Below are 18,546 nucleotides of genomic sequence, written 5' to 3'. Positions count from 1 at the left end.
CTTTGTTGAATGGCTCCCTTGGGAGGCGGTATGCAGGTTCTGCCCGGCATGTGGAGGTCTGGTGACCTTTTAGCCCCAGGGTTTCGCCCTAAACCCTCTATTGCATCATACACGGCCTAGCGTGAGGAGACCAACGGCCGAGATTCCCAGGAAACTTCGTCCGGCTGGAAGGTTTGATCGGGCTGAGATCGATGGTCACTCAAGTCGTACTGGTCTAGAAAGATTGTATCGCCCGCGATCGTTCCCGTAGGAGGATGGCGGCTCTGTGAGGGCTGGAGCTTCGAAGAGGTTGTAATTACACATGTACTCAGAGGAGCTCAACTGAGCTCTGGCTGGCCATGGAACAGAACATCTATTGAATCCCTGAATGGCAACAAGTTTGTCACCATGGCAGCGAATGAGCTTCAGAGGCCTCCCGGTGGAAGTGGTGGAATGTCTCTCGCAGATGGATCAAGTCGGCATGAGCATTTTCCAGACAGCATTGTATGCGGCGGAAGGAAGTGCTCCCACAATGCCCCGACGCTGGCAGGAATTGCAATCAAACATCAAGAAAATCCCCCCATCCAGAATGTTGGCTTTCATGAACAGGTGAAAGGAAAACGAGCTTGGAAAGACCCAAGCTGGAGGACAAGCGTGTGATTAGTTAAGATAGCTTGCCCTTGAGGCTAGACTACAACAGGCAAAGCGCATCTGACGACCAGGCTCTACAGAACTTTTTTTCTTTCTCCGCTGCCAAAGAGGAAGACCGAACGCCAGCACCGAACATCCAGGTGCCGTTCCTGTCGAAGCTTGACAAGATTTTTTTTGCACCATCTGGCGACATTCTCTGCTTGCTTTCCCTGTCGGTCGCCCCTTGGCCTGGTCGAAAATGGGCAAGAAATCGTCCCAGAAGCCGGCTTCGAAAACTTCCGCCGCTGCGTCGGCCGCAGTAGCCGACTTAACGAACACAGGAAATAAGTCGTCAATTCTGAAGGCTTCTTTTACTCCGTCCGACTACCAATTGGCTTTGTTCGCATCCGTCATTCAAGGCCTTGACGGCCAGAACCTCCGCATCCACGATACGAATACTGGCCGATTACAATGTGAACATGCATTGGGCCCGAGGGAGCTTGTCACGTCGTTAGACTGGGGATACTACGTTGGCCGGCGGGAGCAGTCGAAGAAGAAGAGAAAGCGCCATTCTGACACCATTGGTACCACCGACGGACTCGACCAAGGCGATGTAGTCGTCGCCTTCGGCACCAGCACCTCCGACATTCGTTTGTATTCGCCTGCTGAAAGTAAGATTGTCGGGATTCTCACGGGGGGCCATACAGCCGGCGTGAAGGACTTTAAGTTCGCCGTTGACCGAGTCCAAGAGGGTTGGAGTGTCGGTGGGGACAACAGATTGGTTCAGTGGGATCTAGTTACTGGACAACGGACGAGGTAAGATTTCCTTGGTTTGAGGAGACATTATTTTTAACCAACCGATATCCTAGAGTGATTAACCTCCCAAAGTCTTCGGCCTTCACCACACTCTCCCGCCCGCTTCCCTCAGAACACCCCCTAATCTGCGCATCTCAAACCCCCCTTATCATTAGCCTCGAGGATGAATCGCCAGTCACATTTCCTGCTATGCGAAACTCAATCCAGACAATCCTTACGTCCTCAACAAAGTCTGTCTCGGACGGATTGTTTCTAGCTTCCGATAATGATCGCTATATTAATATATTTGACCCCCAAACCAGGCAACTCGCGATGAATCTCGTGACATATAGGGAAGTCAGCTCTTTATCGCTTTTTGCAAAGCAGAACGTGGACGCAAGCTTAGCGCTGGAGAAACAAGTACTTGCTGCTGTTACTCAAGATGGGACAATTGAACTTTTTACACGACCATTCATCAAGCCTCGCGATCCCAAAGGCACCAGCAGTCTGAAGTCGCGGTCCATGCAAATGACCCGGCGAAGGGAAAGTTTTATCCAGATTAAAAAGTCAAGCACATCGAACGAATTAGTTCCTGTCGTTTCGGTGTCGTTTCAGGGTCCGGATTTGCTTGTTGCGTGGGCGCACGGGGGTATAATACCGCTTTTCGAGCGAGTGAGGTGTCTGAACGAAGAAACAGACGAGCTAGCGTTTACCGGCCCAAAGACAATTGTGACGACCAAATCTAGTTCCATCCTCCAGTCGGTAACGACAAGCGGGGCTAGGAACGCAATTGAAAGCCATGTCAACGAAAGCAAGCTAGTTGTTGAGCAAGGGAACCTTGCAGATGCTGATATCGACATGGAGGACTATAAGCGGGATGTGGTATCTGTAGACGACATCGACGCGGATTCAGATGATGATGACGAGTCAAAACAACACAATACAACAGAGACGCAGGAGAACGAAGAAGCCGAGGGCGACGTGGACATGGAGAATGCAGCAGACTCGGATGAAATCGAAGAGGATGAGGATGAAGCAGGTGAACCAACGTTCGGAGAGCTCATGAGAGCCCACGCCGCAGACGAAATTGATGTCGAAGCCGAACTCGAGGACGACGTCCACACCAGGTCTCTTATTCCCGGAAAACCTATCATGACCGTCCAACAGATACCCTCTGGGGTCTCCTTGGCGACGGTACTAACACAGTCCCTCAAGACAAACGACAACGATATGCTGGAGGCGTGCTTCCACACGGCCGACGCTACCACTATCAGAACCACTATCCAACGGTTAGATTCTCCCCTCGCAGCAACCCTACTCCAAAGACTTGCAGAGCGCCTCTCTGCTCGTCCTGGCCGGTACGGCCACCTACTTGTCTGGGTGCAATGGACGTGCATCGCCCATGGAGGAGCACTCGCTGGTAATAAGGATCTTTTAAAGCAGATGTCCACCCTCTTCAAGGTGATGGACCAGCGTTCCTCAACCCTCCCTTCCCTCCTCTTACTAAAGGGTAAATTGGACATGTTGGACGCTCAGCTCGGACTACGACAATCCATCCGCGAAAACGCAGACCACCTGGAAAGCGAAGACGAGGAAAACATCATTTACGTAGAAGGTTACGACGAGGATACGAATGAGGACAGCGACGAAGACACAACCAAGAACATCGATACACCCAGTACCAAGGCTATCCGGGATCAAACCGATATCTCCATGATCGATGAAGATGAGGAAGGCAGTGAAGATGACGTCGAAGAAGAGGAGGAAGAGGAGGAAGCCGGCAATATACTGGACACCGATGCCGATGAGTCGGCCGGCTCCTCGGACGCCGAAGAATCTCTCCACGAGGATGAGGATGGTGACGAAGACGGTGCAAGCAGCTCTGCTTCCATGGCCGATTTTATCGCCGATACGGAGGACGATTCGGACGGCGAGGACCTTTCACAGCCTCCGCCTTCGAAGAAGGCAAGGTTGAACCAAAAAGGTGGCAAGGGGAAGAACAGAGTCGGGTCAGCAAGGAAATAGACGGCTAACCTACTAGATTTATACCCCCGTTCTTTATTACGCGCTGTGCATTGGGCTATTCTGCTTTCCCTATTTCTCAATATCTTTCTTCGCACGTGCGCACAAAAGCAAAAGAGGGTATCTGCTTGTTTCCTCCTGTTTCTTTCCCTGTCCGGCTGTCATCTAGTTGGATTTCCTTTAGTCAGGAAGAAGAAAGCCCTTGATCATTTGCCCGTCCCAAGTCCTTGTGTCCCTTGGCATTCTTGCGTCTACTTGAGCTGGTTCTGTACATGTACACCATAAATGAGCATTTTCTTCTCCAGGAATAGGCTGAGCCACGAACATGTTGGTGGACTAAAATAATCTGGTACTTTCAATTCAATCATACCATGAGAAGAATCACCCATTTAAGCAGTCCTCTGCATTACTGACAGGCAGCCATGCGCTCCCTAAGGATAGTTGGCCAAGTAGTATGCATCCACAGTGCCAATGAATAAGAATGCTCCGTCCCAGAGTACATTCAAGAATCATGCGACGCCATATACAATTAGCGAATGATTTCGCGCCCTGGATTCTCGAGCCCTTCAAGCCCCTCGAGTATCTCACTACCCCCATAGGGCCCAGACGCCAAGGATCTACGCCCCGTGCAACCGCTCCAGACCTCGTGGAATTTGACGCTTTGGTCACTAGACGCGACAATAATACATCCTTCTTCCACTGTGCGCGAGCACCAAAGGCCGCCCTCTTTGGCTCTGGGACGCACAACCACGCGCCCAGTAAGGCGCCGTGATGCACCGCTCCAGTCTCGGCCCGTCAAGTTCTTATAGATTCGCGAGTCGAGAGTATGGGAGTCTTCGGGAATATCGTGCCCGTCGAAAAGATAAGTCGGGGGTCGTCCAGGGTAGCTGACAGCACAGAGTGCGCGCCCACAATCAACAACCGCATCATTAGTAGGTGGTCTGTCCCAGCTCGTACCCTGAGGTCCCCAAGCGATCGCTGCGATTTGTTCACAACTTGGCCATGCAAAGACGGCAATTCGGAACGGGTGTTCAGGTTGAGCGAATCCGAATGTCGCCACCAGCTCTCGTCGCGTCTTGCTCCAGATCAGACTCGTAACCTGTGCGTACACATTGATAGTAGCCAAGCATGCACCAGAAGGAGTGTGAAAGAAATGGATGGCTCGGTCGTTAGATCCTCCCCCAGTTGCAAGTAAAGATGGCTGCCAAGGCGCAAACGCAATAGCCTTAACAGCTGCAGAATGGACCAACCTGTGCTTTTGGCGACCCGATGGGACAAAAACGGTTCGATCCCTCCCGGAAATGACAGGCCCGGTGTGACTTAAGACCGAGGGTAGTGAGGAGGACAAGGACCTAGTCCGTGAAGTAGTCCAATTTGGAAGCAGGTTACTCAACAGATTGCGCTGGTTGAAGAGCCGTCGGCTTGCATTCGCGGCAAAGCATGACAACGAATTCGGGCAACTCAGGCCCACGGGGTGGCAGTTCTGGCGTGGCAAACAGGTCCCGCAAGGAACACCAAGTTCTCGCGCAGGGATGATGCTGGAGAGTTCAAAGATTAAACACGCATTGTCGTTGCCACCAGTCGCCAAATAGACACCATCCGGCGACCAGGTTATCCCGCAAATCTGCTGCGTGTGTGCGGATATCTTAGCAAGTAACTCCACTCTGCCATGCCAGCCAAGGTTGCGACGGGCTTCTTCATTCGGCCACTCGACTGAATAATACCAAATATTTCCAAGGTCGTCACCTACGGCCAGATCTTCTGCATCCACTTCGACGTCCTCAAGTCTCTGCGAGAGTCGTCGTGTCTTTGTCTGCTTGAATGCAACGCATGTAATAGTGCTCGAGTGGCTGACTTCGAAGCGCACCTCGGAGTCGAAAGTGCTCCACAGACTTAACATGCCCGCCTTTCTACCCACGGCCAAAATACTTTTACCTCCATCTTCGGAAGAGAACGACAATGAGGTCACATAATTCGAGGTGTCGTGTTCACCAAGAGGGGGGTGTTGGACGCCAAGGGTCTCGGACCACAGGTAGACGCGATGGCCAAGTCCAACAGCCAGGGTTCCAGCGATTGGGGAATATGCTAGTGTTGAGCAGTAAAAATCATCCCGCAGAAGAGGAGCATCCAAGGTCCGGAAAGGAAGACTTGGGACTATGGTATCTTTCTCCTTTCTCGGCGTGGCCGCTTCCCCTGGTCGCACTTTTGCTCGTCAGTTCCCTCTGTGCTCGTTGCATTGTATGGGAAGGGTGTTGGTGGAGGTGAGGCGCCCATTGATAGGGCTCTTATAATTTCGGGAGTATATATTCACCTATAGCTTATATGGCAGTAATATATATATAAAGGAGGGAATCACCGATGCTGTCTGCAGCATCATTGCGTCGAAAGTTTGGGGGAAAATCACACTCACATTGCCCTCGCTCTACCCTCCTCCAAGCGTTGTCCTTCCAGACGAGTGGAGAAAACTGTTCAAAGTCTGGAGAAGAAGGACTTGGTATTGGATCAGATGCGGACAGGATTTTAGAGTTATTGAGAACTCTCGCTGCAGGGTCGACGTCTAGCGCAAGGGCAACTCTTGATTCGTAAGTCACGCGATCCTCAGCCAAAGAACAGGTCTGTGGTAGAAACTTTGCGGTATACATTGGGGCAGTCGTCCCGCTTGCAAGAAGGCCCCGATTGCCGTCTAAGGGCAGTGTCGATCTGCTCCCCAAGGCAGCTGAGGTACCACCGACGGCCCAAATTGCCCCATTACTCACTCGCCTTGTGCCGTCCCTGGCCGCAGAAAAGACTTCCCTTCCGGATCCTGTTGGGTCAATAACCAGATGAGGACCGTGGTGTGGGTTGAAGACGTGCCCAGTTCTCGTTGCACTCTTCAACCTCCGGGTTTTCCTAGGGGTGAAGGGGTCTTCCCTTGGCGAGCGGTGGCGGAAAAGCTTTTCCTCGGGAGACAGTTCTCGGGGGTCCTTCCCGACCCTATATGGCGTGGAGGCAGTGTCAATTGCATCTCTCAGCGGGATGAATCTGTCCGGTGATTCCGGGCTCCTTGAATCTCGCTGTGCTTGGGTGGTCCATCGACAGCTCCCGCGCTTCCCTCGGCCACGGTCAGGCGATTCCTGCGAATCGAACAGATGAGACTCCAAAGTCGTTGGGCCTATCAGATTGTGGCAGCCCGGTTCCCTCACACTCGTAGAGCTCACACCTGAACCAACTGTTTCGTGGTCTGTAGAGTCCGACATCGAAGCTCGAGATAGTCGGAAGTTGCAAAACAATCATTCGGTGTATCATAACGTTTCAGGGAGTGATATTCCAACGACAATGCATAATAAACGTGGCAGTATGGGCCTCCTTCTTTGACGTGGACAAGGTGTAGCAAGTCGAGGAGGGGAGAGGGATAAGTGTGACAGAGAATATAGTATGTACTCCGATGCCAACAATCTATTTATGTGAAAAGGAGGGTGAACCACGGGTTGCACGAACAGTCTTCAACAGCTAGGAATAAGTAGCATAGCACCTAAAATGCTGACACTGGGGCAACAAAAGAGAGAAAATGCTAGTAAGTTATACAAATCCCATCTTTGGTGGCAGTTGCACCCCAAACTGATGCTTTGGATCGGGTGGCACGTGACTAGATTGATTGGGAAGTTGCGGACTGGCCCCCGGCCCTCTTCAACTTCCTTCCGACCTCCATCCATGGATTTCCTAGCGGATTTCCTTCCCCAGAAGTCAACGTGACCTTGCTGATACCTTCCGATCGGGACCGACTCGGTGAAAGCATAATCCGCGTTTAAAGACGAGAACTCGTTCCTGACATGGCGAGTGTAAGTGTCCCCACGACGTTGTGCTAGGTTATGGGTTAACAACGTTTGACAGCACGGCATTCCCCGTCACGCCTCTCTTGAGACCACCGGAGAAGCTCGCCAACAAGAGCTCCGCAAGATTGAGAAATACCGTGACCTGGAACTTATTGTTCGAGAACAGGTAGATTGAGAGCAACTCCGATATACCTGCTTCACTCCGCTAATCAAGAGGAGTAGATTGCCGGACGTCGATATACTCATGCGACTCTCCAGAATATATCTGAGTTACTAAAAAAGAATCCCGAGTACTACACTGTGTGGAATTACCGACGGCAAGTCCTTCGGCATGAATTTCAACAGGTAGCATCTGAAGAATCATATGAAGCAGAGATAGACCGGATAGCGGCTCTTATCAGGACGGACTTGCAATTTCTAATACCCCTCCTGCGTAGCTTTCCCAAGTGCTACTGGATTTGGAACTATCGCATGTGGCTTCTTGAAGAAGCCAAACATCTTCTTCCGAACGTCGTGGCCCGTCAGCTATGGCAGGAAGAACTCGCACTGGCGGGCAAGATGCTTAGTTTAGACAGTCGCAACTTCCACGGCTGGGGCTACCGACGCTTTGTGGTTGAAACCCTGGAGACTCTCTCACCAAAGGAGGAGAATCAGAAGAACTTGACCGAAGCAGAATTTGAATATGCGAAGAAGATGATCAGCACCAACCTCTCCAACTTCTCTGCCTGGCATTACCGTACCAAACTAATCCAGCGGCTACTGAGCGAGAAGTCAGCAAGTGATGAAGAGCGAAAGCAGATGCTTAATGATGGTACGTAACACCATTTGCCCCGTCTCAAACGCAGAGGAAAAAAAGAAGAAAAATACACAGAGCGAGAAGTGGACAACTTTGTTGACCGGGAAATACTTCGGATAGAACTGGAACTTGTTCATCGTGCGTTGTGTGATCCGTATGACCAGTCACTGTGGTTCTACCATCAGAACTTGATGTGTGTCTTTGATCCGGTAAAGTCTGGTCAGACAATGCTACCAAACTTGTCCACGACGGAACGGTTGGAATATCTTCAACGAGAGATTGACCGGATCCAGGACATGCTGGATGGGGCTGAAGATTGCAAATATCTGTACCAAGCGCTAATAGAGTGTACCCTGCTGATCGCCAGGGTGGAAGGGACGACGCCTGAGGGAGATCAAAAGCAGCAAATTTTACACTGGTTGTCCGAGCTGAAGCAGCTTGACCCGCTGAGAGCCGGAAGATGGCTCGATTTGGAACTGTCCCTTTGTCGCTAAGACGATCACCCCTTGCCTCTGTGTGGCAACTGGAAAGGGAGACTGAGATATAGAGGAAATAGAATCCTGCATTTCACCTTTCGTGCTAATGATGCTGACTTCCCGCTCTAAGCCTCGGAGGATGATCAATTCACGAGAAGAAGTCGAGCGAATCGTTTGGAGGATGTAGAAGTGTGCATCAACAACAGCAGACAGATGGCTTCTCTCCTGGCGCTGGGCGTTAGCCCTCTATTCTGGACCATTGAGATACAGCAGCCAGAGTTACCGCGCACCAATTCAAACTCTGAGACTGGATTCAAGATCAGCCATAAAATAATAGTTTGGTGGTGTCCAAGTCGAAGAAGAGTTAAAGAGGTTGATAGTTGCGAGTCTGAGGGGTGGATGCCAAGCTTTCCCCAGGCAGTGCTAAACTGCAAAGAATACAACGGAGGGCTTCGATATTTCTCCAACCAACTCCCCTCTGCATTGTCCAGTGCTCCATATCCTGACTGCTTCGGAATTTCCTCGTCACTCTTTGCGTCGAGCAATTGGACGCGTACCTGGGATTCTACGCCAAGTTTCTCTCTAGTTCAGCCGTTCTGTTCACCCGCCTTTCGATCTTTCCGTCCCTCTCCTTCCACAATCTCCCTATCATGGAGTAATTGGCACTGAGCGCGCCGCATGTCCTATGTAGTTTCTGCACCCACTCCTTATCAACTTCAGCCCGATCTGAATCGATATTGAAATTGTCCGTTCATCTTGACCCTGGTGGTCTATCTCCAACATGTCCTCCGCAGCGGATAACAGAGACTATGAAGGGGTGAGTTGGGAGATACATCCAGACTGTTTTGGTCGACGCTCGGGAGACTCACCGATTTCGTCTTACCTAGGACTCGTTTCATGACTCGTCCGAGGTTCCGAACACGAACAACCTCACCCTTTCAATTCCCCAGAGCGCTTCCACACGGTCGTTGACAGACAGCCCTCCTAGCGGATCTGTTGCAACACCGCAATTCACCGACGCTCCCCAGCTTCCACCTCGATCTCTGGATGAAGATAATAAAAACGCGGAAGATGAGGCTGGTATTGACGGACTGTCTGAAGCTGAGGCTACTCCGCGCAGACACAAACTCCAGAAATCTCCTTTGTTGACGGCACATCGGTTATCCACCACATCTCTTGATGAGGTGAATTTGACCAGCAACACCAAAGAGGAAGGGTATCCCGGCAGTTCGGAAACCCGGGTGAACTCCCCTCCTCCATTACCATCCAGAGACTCTACGTCAACACAGGGCTCCCGTTTCCAGGGCCTATCCGGGAGCCTCCCTTCCGTGCCATGGGGGCCCCCTCCTCAGAATAAAAACCCGCCTCCTGTCGCACCCCCCGCGCCTCCTGGTCGAAGAATCACTAGTCCTTTTGCCTGGCTTTCTCGGGCTTCAACGGGAAGCAAAGATGCTACGACTAATCCGCCACAATCAGGACGACGAAATACTGCTGCCTCCATCTCAACGATCGGTAGCAATTCTGAGGTTCCTGGCCGACCACAGGATACAGAAATAGATGGCTCGAGTGTAGGATCTAGAAGACTCCACCGAAACAGCCTGAAGGACCAGTTCAAACTGCTTCGGATGCGTGAGGAAGGGTTTGTTCCAGAAACTGATGAAGCAAGCATTGCGTCGGGACGTGCAAGCATTAGCCACCCTACTACAACCCCTCCTCCTAGCATTCCAGAAGAGGGAGAGAATGATGCAACAACTGCACCCGCGGCTGTTTCACCCGTACCATCGCCTCCAGTTGTCCCCGCGACAGTCAATCCAAATCTCGCACCAGGAACAGTATCGGGATTTTCTACGTCTGCGACCGATGCAGCTGCACCTGTGGATTGGGAGCTGTGGCAGCAGCTCGTGAACAATGGCCCACAGGCCTTGAAGGGGGCAAATGCCGAAGAGCTGAATGCTGCAATTAAAAGAGGAATACCACAAACTATCCGAGGAGTCATCTGGCAGATTCTAGCTGACAGTAGGAACCAAGATTTGGAGGATGTTTACAGAGAATTGGTTGCACGGGGCACAGATCAGGAAAAGCCGCGAGCCAATGGCACGATTAACGGAAATTCAGGGAAAGACTCGGTCGCGTCTTCTTCGCGTTCGTCTATTCGCTCCGAGCGCTCTATCTCGGTAGCGCCCTCGAATAATAGTTCTTCTCCAAGCCCTTCCCATGAGCTGGATCCCGAGAAACTGGCGAAAGAGCAGGCTGCAACCGAAACGGCGAGAAAGAAGAAGGCAAGAGAAGATGCGGCCTCGCTTCAGAAACTCGAAAAGGCCATTCGCCGAGATCTAGGTGCTCGCACAAGCTACTCCAGATACTTTGTTTCCCAAGGTAACCAAGAGGGTTTGTTCGGACTGTGTAAAGCCTATGCTCTATACGATGAATCTGTGGGATACGCTCAAGGGATGAACTTCATTGTCATGCCACTGTTATTCAATGTAAGCATTTCCACAGCCGTTCTTATTCATTGACCTTGTTTGTCTTCTTGAGCTAACTCGCTGGATTAATCTAGATGGATGAGGCCGAGGCTTTTACTCTGATGGTAAAGCTTATGAATCAGTACCGTCTGCGGGAAATGTTTATTCAAGACATGCCCGGTCTGCACCGCAGTTTGTATCTTTTTGAGCGTCTGCTCGAGGATTTTGAACCAGCCCTCTACTGCCACCTACGACGGCGAGGAGTCCAACCTCAGCTGTATGCCACCCAATGGTTTCTGACACTTTTCGCTTACCGTTTCCCACTGCAACTTGTTCTTCGCATCTACGATTTGATTCTCGAAGAAGGCTTAGAAAGCACCCTCCTGAAGTTCGCTATTGCTATCATGCGGCGGAACGCGGACGCTCTTCTTGCTATGAAGGACATGACGCCATTGACAACGTTTTTAAAGGAGCGGGTGTTTGATGTTTATATCGATAAACAACCCACCCCGTCATCCATCCTTGAGTCAGGGTTCTTTGGGTCGTCGGGGGCTGCAGACAAGGAAATCTACCGTGCTGATATCATGGTCTATGATGCTTGTGCTATCCCGCTGGAGCCGGAAACAGTGAGTGCGTATACAACTGAATGGGAGGAGAAAGTGCGATCCGAGAAAGAGCGAGAAGCAGAGCTGAACGGGTTGAGGCATACCGTATCAACCCAGAGTGCTCGCATTCGAGCGCTTGAGGAGCAAGCAGAAGCATCCGATAAGGAGCATGTCCAGCTTGCCTCAGAAGTCGTTCACTTGAAGGTTGAGAACGAGGAACTTTCTGACATGAATGAGGCCCTGAAAATGCAGGTCAGCGAGCTGAAGAACGTGGTGGATAAACAACCTGCAGAGGTCGAACAGAAGCTTCAGACGGAAATGGATCGCATCATGAAGCGCAATCTTGAGGTGCAGAATGAAAACCGAGCCTTGGTGGAACAAATGGCAGAGATGGAGAAGGAGCTTGTAGGGGCTAAACTTAACTATGCTGAGGTAAGAGCATCCCTTCGAGCACAGCGATTGTGAACTGGGACTAAATTGCAGCGCCATAGATTCACGAGCAATACGAGAACCTCAAACAGAAATGGAGCGACCTCCGCAAGGCTCTTGACTAAGTTTTATGCACGTTTTATCCTGTACGCCTTGCTCTATCCGACTTTTGGAGCTCGCCAACGGATTCCTTTGAGACATAGGCGGCCTCTTTGTTTAACACCCATGTACATTTTGCAGGCTGATATTGGGCTGGGGGGATATTAGTCTATGGTGCTCCTAGATGAGACCGTAGATGTTACTGTATCATGCTCATGTTTGATATCCTATTTGACGGCGCCTCAGGTAACGGCCCCAGTAGCGTTATGACCCAGCATGTCATGACATCATGTATTGTTTCACGTTTTTCCCTTTGGCTTTTCTCTGATTTGGTACGGGGTTTCTTCTTAACAATGGATGTATATCACAAATAGAGCCTTCATGTTGGAGTTTATAAGAATTTATAAGATCATAACAATGCTGAAAAGTAATATCTTCTATATCGACGGAGATGTATCAGCGACCGCCCTCACGTCCCAAGCCACGAGTAGTGGCCCATGAATATCTAAGAAACTGGCCTATCAAAGAACACTCTCAAAATAAGTTGTCAGAACATCCTCCTTCGCAGGACCCGCAACAGCTTTCAATGCCTTATGCGCCTCGCACTCCGTATCGTAGTACTTCATGTCCTCCAGCGACGCAAACGTCGTCTTGACAGAGAGATTGAAGCCCTTGTTTCGGGGATCGGGGAAGGAGGGCCCCGCGGCGGCGGAGACGATGTACGATTTACCGTCCTAATCTCCCCCCCAAAAAAGAAAGGAGGCATTATTTAGTAGGAGAGCGTAGGCAAGAATGGAGTTTGGGCGGTGAGGTACGTACCTTGACGGCTGTCCTTGCAAGGACCTTGTATTGCTCGAGAACGCGGTCTCGGGTTGCTTCGTCGGGGATTTTGAAGAGGGTGATGCGCTCGACTGGGGCCATTTTGGGGTGTGGGAGGGTGGTGGCTTCGTTTGGGGCGAGAGGCATGTACGCGGTCCGTCGAGTCTTTAAAGAAGCTCGAGGGGCTACCGGGAAACTGGAACGGGGACTCATGCGGGGTACGGGGGAACATAGGGTACGGGGGAACATAGAGCGCGAGTAACTGTTATTATTATTAATTAAGATATGTCTACAAACTTCCTTTGAGTCTTGTAAGGTGATATCCTTCTTTCTTGCAAGGAATTGTTCCGATCACCCGTCGGGAGCGGGTACCATCGGATGCACTCGGCTGCAGGCAAGTTATTGACCTTCGTCGTCCTAGTACTCGTAGTAATTGGAGGAATTGGTATTATAGAAGTTGAAGACCAGGATGTCTCTTTTCATCCATTGTGATAGCCAAATAAAAGGGGTCTCGTTTGGATGATGACGCCTTCTCAATCATGCCGGCGCTTTTGAGAGTGCGGAATCAACTCCATCTGTCGGGCGTGTTCCGTTGCGGGTATTTCTTCTCCGGTCTGGGCGGAAATCCCGACAAACGATACCCGTAGGTCGGGAACCACCAGCCTGACCAGTCTCTTCGAATTCCTATGGAGATCGTAAAAGGACATGACCTCCTCGTGTCCTTTTTAAATCAACTTGGGATCGTCTCTTCCGCGCGCAGTTGAATTGTAATTCCGGGAAGTTGATATTCGTGTAGTTTGAGGCCACTGTGACAATGGCAATTTCATAGGAAGGGAGCAGGATACTCGACGATACATCTTGTGATGTGAATACCTGCGGCATGGCTTGACCAGGACTCGAGCCAATTGATGAATTTGAAGACAGCCTCTGTGCCTTGTGTTCCAACAGCGCTGAATCCGTGTCCAATCTAAGGTTCGTCGCGCAAACGAGCACAGAAAAGAGTGACGTATGGGGATCGCATATGCACCAGCGTGAAATTATGGATCATCTTTGAAAAGATAGCTTTGCTCAAACCGTAGCAGGGCCGTCTAGCCATCACCAAAGTCGCGTCGCATGGAGGTCTCTGATCGTATCTATCCCCAAATAGATACATCCATAAAGCCGGGCTGTGCGTTACGAATCGTTGACTGGCTCTGGCCTATTCTTGAAAATAAGCTTATACTTCACAATCTCGACGATCTCGAGCTCCTCGCTAGCGTCATTCAAACTGGGCTCCCTTGGTCGTCGTTGGATGAGCGCAAGAGGATTTGGTAGCTTTTTCACCTCCCCTGTCATCCGCTGGTATCTTCCAACGTATAAATAAGCCCGTTTCATCCAGCTGGTATCGTCTTCCACGTTCTGTGGGGAGTAGTCTGGGAACATGAGCTTGCCAACTGGGGTTTCGTATGCGACGGAGGAAGGGCCTAGGTCCAAGGATTCGGTGGTTTCATTTTCGTGCTGCGAGGTACCACTGACTGGGATATTGATTGTGCCTTGAAGTTCCAGGAGCGCGAGCCCGGAGGGAGTTTGTAGGAGGTGTGGTAGGGGATTGGGAGTGTCGTCGCGGGCCACAGACGGCGGGGGATGGAGGGGAATTGACGGCATGCTCTCTGAAGATGGCGCCAGGTAAAGGTGAAAGGGTGCTGTACTGGCAGGACAAATCTATACGCGGTACAGGAGTCAGAATTCGTCTAGAGCTGAGGAATTGCTTTGGGGGTCTGGCTGAGGTTCAGATTCGGTCACAGAATTTCTTGACTAGCGCCTGTCTCCACAAACAGCAGATCCGTTGTGAGCTTGGCGATCATCAACCTGGCAAGCAATTCGAAGCATGGATAAGTTTGCTTCTTTCCTTTTGCAAACTGTGAATGCAATCTTTATAGTGAAGCGCTCCCATCCTGTACCAGTACTTGAGAATACTACATACTAGTCCTGCAGGCAAGACCAAACAGCAAAATGTGGTTTCGCCGTTGACGTTCATACATACTGCCTGTCAGACACCCTCCATCTTTTAGGGAAACCTGAAGTAGCAAAAACCAACGAGATCAAAGCACAGTACGAGATTCTGCAGCCTCGTCCAGCAAATCAGTAGATGGTACTTGGGAGCTACCATCTCCATGGTAGGCGACTCCTCAACTTCTCAACATTGAAGTCCGCCTAACTACCGAAATCGAAATAGGCTCTCGTGAATGTTCAACGAGGCGGCTTGATGGAGTGATGTGCGTCTGTTGCGTCTTGAGCGCCGCCGGTTTCAGATTGCTTGCCGGAGCAGCGATGTTGATTTTCTGATATCGGTTAGACGGTGATGGCACGTATAGCCGGGTTGTATTATGTGCTTGGAGGCTATCGGCTTCAAAGAGCCTCCAGTCCATAAGCCATCGAGGCTGGCTCGATACTCATGCTACCCCTGGTGTTGATTGCCCATGTGGTCTGGTAGTAAGACCTGGGAATGAGGTGGAGGCAGGCATGTGAATGCTATTAGGCCACTCTCTTGTTGTAGCAGACATCCTCAAGGTTCTTCAGCCCCCTGAGAGCCTCATCAACCACTCCATCATCCGCGGCTCCCACAGAACCGTGCATTTTCCCATACCGTAGATCACTCATCTCACCAACGGTAGAGTTAAGTTCTGACACAAGAGCCGCTGCATCCCTATCTACTCTGGCAATCTCATCCTCAATGCTCGCACAAGCAGTCTCCATTGCTTGCACGAGGCTTGATATGGAGTGATACTCGTGAGACGAAACTGACGTTGACCCGAACAGCTGAACATCCATATCCATCTCTCGTTGCTCATTCAGGTCAGTTCCGTCAACACCGGTTTTTGCGATGGATTTCCGGAGCTCGGCCTTTTGCCTCTCTCCATGGCGGACCTCTCTGTCAATATTCTCATTGACTGTGTCCATGTCTTGCTCCCGAAGCTGCTGCAGCTCACGGTAAAGGACCCTGATATGGGGATGAGCCCGCAGACGATTTGGAAACAGTTCCGTAAACTGCTGCAATGATACGACTGTTGGTAGAGAAGCCGCAGCCAATAGAAATTTGCTGAGAATAGAAGTCTCTGACGGCGCCATACTTTACTCTCAAAAGGCTCTGGGAGTTGGTAATCGTGGGTGAAATGAGGTGTTATTGGGTGGCTGGGACCAGAAGACAGATGATTCCACTGGGGATGGAGGAATTCGGCTAACACAAGTTGAAGGGAGTAGAGAACAATGCCAGTAAGAGGAGGAAGGCTACCAAGGCGACGGGTTGGTGATAAAATCAAGACAAAAAGGAGGAGTGCTGGTTGAGTTGAAACGCAAAAGTTCGCGGCGTTACCGTTGCGAGAGGAGCACGCGTCAAGTCCTCGAAGTTCTTCCGCTTCCTTCTCTCCGTCTTCCTTCCACCCTTTCCTTTCGTCGCCTTGTTAGCAACCATCTTCGAACAACATCTCTGGAGCTCTGTATGCCATTTTCTACATTTCTTTAGTGGTCTGTATTTGGTGTCGTTATTGTTCGAATGAAAACTGTCTTCTGTCGGCTTCGAGCTCAAGTCACGCCTTTGCCTTTCTGTATCAAACTTGACGAAGTACACGGACTCAACGCTTCTCGGCGCAAAGGAGACTCCTGCCAGCCTGGCCTTTCTGCTGTTTGCTTCTCGGCGGCTCACCGAGCTGGGAACGCGCTCCTGTGAGGCTTTTTGGTCTTGATTCCATCTCAGCTTGCTTCGGTCCACTCGGCCTCAAGACCGAGCAGCCTCGAGACTCGCGCCAAGTGAGTCCTGGTTACTGTGTTGGTTTCTATCACGGCATCCCGGTACGGATCTGAGATACTGCGTCTCGCTACGCAACAGGGCCAACTTCTTCCTCTTCGATCACACGCCTGAATCTTCACTCGTGTCAAGATGGCACCAGCGGGCCAAACGACTTACCAGAAGGACGAGAGGGTTCTCTGCTTTCATCATGAGATTCTCTACGAGGCAAAGATTCTCGACCTAAAGCATACGGATCCTGACGATCGAAAAAGCCCCTTCAAGTATCTGGTCCATTATAAGGGCTGGAAGAACACGTATGTATTACTTGCTAAATTTCCCGGTTTGACACACCTCTATTCTACGTGCCATGATGTTGCGCTCCAACACACGACGACTCGTCCCCGCGTGGAAGCTCAAACGGGTTGGCCTCAGGGAGTGGGGGAAGAAGCGCGTTTTGAATTGAGTTGCCAGGTAAATGCTGACTTGTGTCTGAGCAGATGGGATGACTGGGTGCCACATGATCGTCTTCGTAAATTTACGGAAGAGAACAGAGAATTGGCAACTACCCTTCGGCGGGAAGCTGAGGCTGCACTTCGTCAGAAAACCACAAAAGCCTCTGCGAAAAAGAGGGGTGGCTCCGACCGCAGTTCCGCTCGTGGAAGCGAGGAACGGCAGACATCTGTTCCTGGCCGTGGAACTAAGAGAGCCAGGGATAACGATGTTGAAAAGGTATGCTCCCAGGCACCGCTACCCCTTAGCAAGAGGTGTTTGCGGCCACCATGCTAACCCCGCGGTCAGGAGGAAAATTTCTACACCCGACCCTCAGTGAGAATAGTGATGCCTGATAATCTGAAGGCACTTCTTGTGGACGACTGGGAGAATGTTACTAAAAACCAGCAAGTTGTGGCGCTGCCAGCCAAGAGTTCGGTTAATCAAATCTTAGACGACTACCTCAAGGAGGAGAAGCCGAAGCGGACTGGCTCGGCTGACCTCGATGTCTTGGACGAAGTCATAACGGGCGTCCGTGAATACTTCGACAAATCGCTCGACAAGATTCTTCTGTATCGATTCGAGCGTGAGCAATATCGCGTACTTCGGAAGAGGTGGGAGTCGGGGTCTGGCGAATTTGCGAACAAAGGGCCCCTTGATATCTACGGCGCAGAACACTTGACGCGTCTTTTCGGTATGACCTCTGTGTTCAGGTTTGAAGAAAAGGTTTCTCATTGTCTTTTAGCCACGATGCCCGAGCTTATTGCGCAAACAAACATGGACCTCCAATCCACCAACAGGCTTCGTGAAGAGCTATCAAAGTTCACAATCTGGCTAAGTAAGAATTCTAACGCCTACTTTGCCACAAGATATATGACTGCGAGCAATGAATATATTGAGAAATCTCGTGGTGTTCCGAATCCCACCCCTGGGACGGCGACGTCGCGCCTGGTTTGAAGAGAATGCGACGAGGCGGACTTCCTGCTCCCAGTGATGAAAGTCACTGTACTTCCCCCTCCTCCTTCTGCTTTTGTACCGTTATTTCCTTTCATTCTCTTGATGAACACCGGCTGGGACTGGCCGAGACAGCAAGGATGAGATTGTCTACTTGCATCGCTAGGGTAATGATGTTTCTCCACCAAGAGGTCGAGACCAGAGAACTTTAGGGAATGCACAAAATGAGATGCAGCTTGTTCGGTTTCTACGTGCCGAGGAAGCGAGGAGCAGAGGCGCCTGGCTAAAAGAAGCGGATATTCACATTTTATAATCAAGGTTTAATAAGTAAAGATCATTCGAAGGTACACACCCACCAAATCCAAAAGAGATGCAGTCAACCTGCGCACACTCTCACCATCGAACATTGAAGG

The 18,546-nt window shown here is 50.8% G+C and overlaps 7 protein-coding genes across 7 annotated transcripts; 4 read left to right on the top strand and 3 right to left on the bottom strand.

The window, feature by feature from the left end:
* Window positions 1-734: 734 nt before the first annotated feature.
* Window positions 735-3,692, top strand: BJX67DRAFT_288937 (Dip2/Utp12 family-domain-containing protein). Its single transcript, XM_071026768.1, has 2 exons — window positions 735-1,425; window positions 1,479-3,692. Exons 1-2 carry the CDS (start codon window positions 869-871, stop codon window positions 3,427-3,429), a joined length of 2,508 nt encoding a protein of 835 aa, XP_070881862.1. The 5' UTR covers window positions 735-868; the 3' UTR covers window positions 3,430-3,692.
* On the bottom strand, window positions 3,693-6,662 carry BJX67DRAFT_391030 (WD40-repeat-containing domain protein; the record flags this gene model as incomplete). Its single annotated transcript, XM_071034702.1, has 2 exons — window positions 3,693-5,619; window positions 5,837-6,662. 2 exons carry the CDS (start codon window positions 6,660-6,662, stop codon window positions 3,956-3,958), a joined length of 2,490 nt encoding a protein of 829 aa, XP_070881861.1. The 3' UTR covers window positions 3,693-3,955.
* A 452-nt stretch (window positions 6,663-7,114) lies between these two features.
* On the top strand, window positions 7,115-8,842 carry BJX67DRAFT_365470 (Rab geranylgeranyltransferase BET4). The gene is made up of 4 exons (XM_071030275.1): window positions 7,115-7,244; window positions 7,297-7,404; window positions 7,461-8,049; window positions 8,155-8,842. The coding sequence occupies exons 1-4, from the start codon at window positions 7,236-7,238 to the stop codon at window positions 8,526-8,528; spliced, it is 1,080 nt and encodes a 359-aa protein (XP_070881860.1). The 5' UTR covers window positions 7,115-7,235; the 3' UTR covers window positions 8,529-8,842.
* A 144-nt stretch (window positions 8,843-8,986) lies between these two features.
* BJX67DRAFT_288897 (putative GTPase activating protein (Gyp5)) lies at window positions 8,987-12,344 on the top strand. The gene is made up of 4 exons (XM_071026767.1): window positions 8,987-9,327; window positions 9,398-10,993; window positions 11,068-12,009; window positions 12,069-12,344. The coding sequence occupies exons 1-4, from the start codon at window positions 9,292-9,294 to the stop codon at window positions 12,129-12,131; spliced, it is 2,637 nt and encodes an 878-aa protein (XP_070881859.1). The 5' UTR covers window positions 8,987-9,291; the 3' UTR covers window positions 12,132-12,344.
* Window positions 12,345-12,626: 282 nt separating this feature from the next.
* BJX67DRAFT_374995 (Dabb family protein) lies at window positions 12,627-13,026 on the bottom strand (the record flags this gene model as incomplete). Its single annotated transcript, XM_071031633.1, has 2 exons — window positions 12,627-12,839; window positions 12,925-13,026. The coding sequence occupies 2 exons, from the start codon at window positions 13,024-13,026 to the stop codon at window positions 12,627-12,629; spliced, it is 315 nt and encodes a 104-aa protein (XP_070881858.1).
* Window positions 13,027-14,097: 1,071 nt separating this feature from the next.
* On the bottom strand, window positions 14,098-16,032 carry BJX67DRAFT_374994 (Ctf8-domain-containing protein; the record flags this gene model as incomplete). Its single annotated transcript, XM_071031632.1, has 2 exons — window positions 14,098-14,571; window positions 15,448-16,032. The coding sequence occupies 2 exons, from the start codon at window positions 16,030-16,032 to the stop codon at window positions 14,098-14,100; spliced, it is 1,059 nt and encodes a 352-aa protein (XP_070881857.1).
* A 703-nt stretch (window positions 16,033-16,735) lies between these two features.
* BJX67DRAFT_288838 (MRG family protein) lies at window positions 16,736-18,311 on the top strand. The gene is made up of 4 exons (XM_071026765.1): window positions 16,736-17,004; window positions 17,188-17,419; window positions 17,489-17,873; window positions 17,925-18,311. Exons 1-4 carry the CDS (start codon window positions 16,841-16,843, stop codon window positions 18,134-18,136), a joined length of 993 nt encoding a protein of 330 aa, XP_070881856.1. The 5' UTR covers window positions 16,736-16,840; the 3' UTR covers window positions 18,137-18,311.
* The last annotated feature ends 235 nt before the right edge of the window (window positions 18,312-18,546 follow it).

Source organism: Aspergillus lucknowensis, assembly GCF_044049455.1.
Source record: "Aspergillus lucknowensis strain CBS 449.75 chromosome Unknown BJX67scaffold_60, whole genome shotgun sequence".
NCBI lineage: Eukaryota > Fungi > Ascomycota > Eurotiomycetes > Eurotiales > Aspergillaceae > Aspergillus > Aspergillus lucknowensis.
This window is presented reverse-complemented; position numbering and strand designations above follow the sequence as displayed.

What these genes read in the sequence shown, in the direction of transcription:
- BJX67DRAFT_288838 (XM_071026765.1), top strand. Translation starts at nt 16,841, where the DNA reads ATGGCACCAGCGGGCCAAACGACTTACCAGAAGGACGAGAGGGTTCTC. An exon ending in TATAAGGGCTGGAAGAACAC is followed by an intron (nt 17,005 to 17,187) that starts GTATGTATTACT and finishes GTGTCTGAGCAG; the next exon opens with ATGGGATGACTGGGTGCCAC. An exon ending in GGGATAACGATGTTGAAAAG is followed by an intron (nt 17,420 to 17,488) that starts GTATGCTCCCAG and finishes CCCCGCGGTCAG; the next exon opens with GAGGAAAATTTCTACACCCG.
- BJX67DRAFT_288937 (XM_071026768.1), top strand. Translation starts at nt 869, where the DNA reads ATGGGCAAGAAATCGTCCCAGAAGCCGGCTTCGAAAACTTCCGCCGCT. An exon ending in GTTACTGGACAACGGACGAG is followed by an intron (nt 1,426 to 1,478) that starts GTAAGATTTCCT and finishes CCGATATCCTAG; the next exon opens with AGTGATTAACCTCCCAAAGT.
- BJX67DRAFT_288897 (XM_071026767.1), top strand. Translation starts at nt 9,292, where the DNA reads ATGTCCTCCGCAGCGGATAACAGAGACTATGAAGGG. An exon ending in ATAACAGAGACTATGAAGGG is followed by an intron (nt 9,328 to 9,397) that starts GTGAGTTGGGAG and finishes CGTCTTACCTAG; the next exon opens with GACTCGTTTCATGACTCGTC. An exon ending in TCATGCCACTGTTATTCAAT is followed by an intron (nt 10,994 to 11,067) that starts GTAAGCATTTCC and finishes GGATTAATCTAG; the next exon opens with ATGGATGAGGCCGAGGCTTT.
- BJX67DRAFT_365470 (XM_071030275.1), top strand. An exon ending in AACTTATTGTTCGAGAACAG is followed by an intron (nt 7,405 to 7,460) that starts GTAGATTGAGAG and finishes CAAGAGGAGTAG; the next exon opens with ATTGCCGGACGTCGATATAC. An exon ending in AAAGCAGATGCTTAATGATG is followed by an intron (nt 8,050 to 8,154) that starts GTACGTAACACC and finishes TACTTCGGATAG; the next exon opens with AACTGGAACTTGTTCATCGT.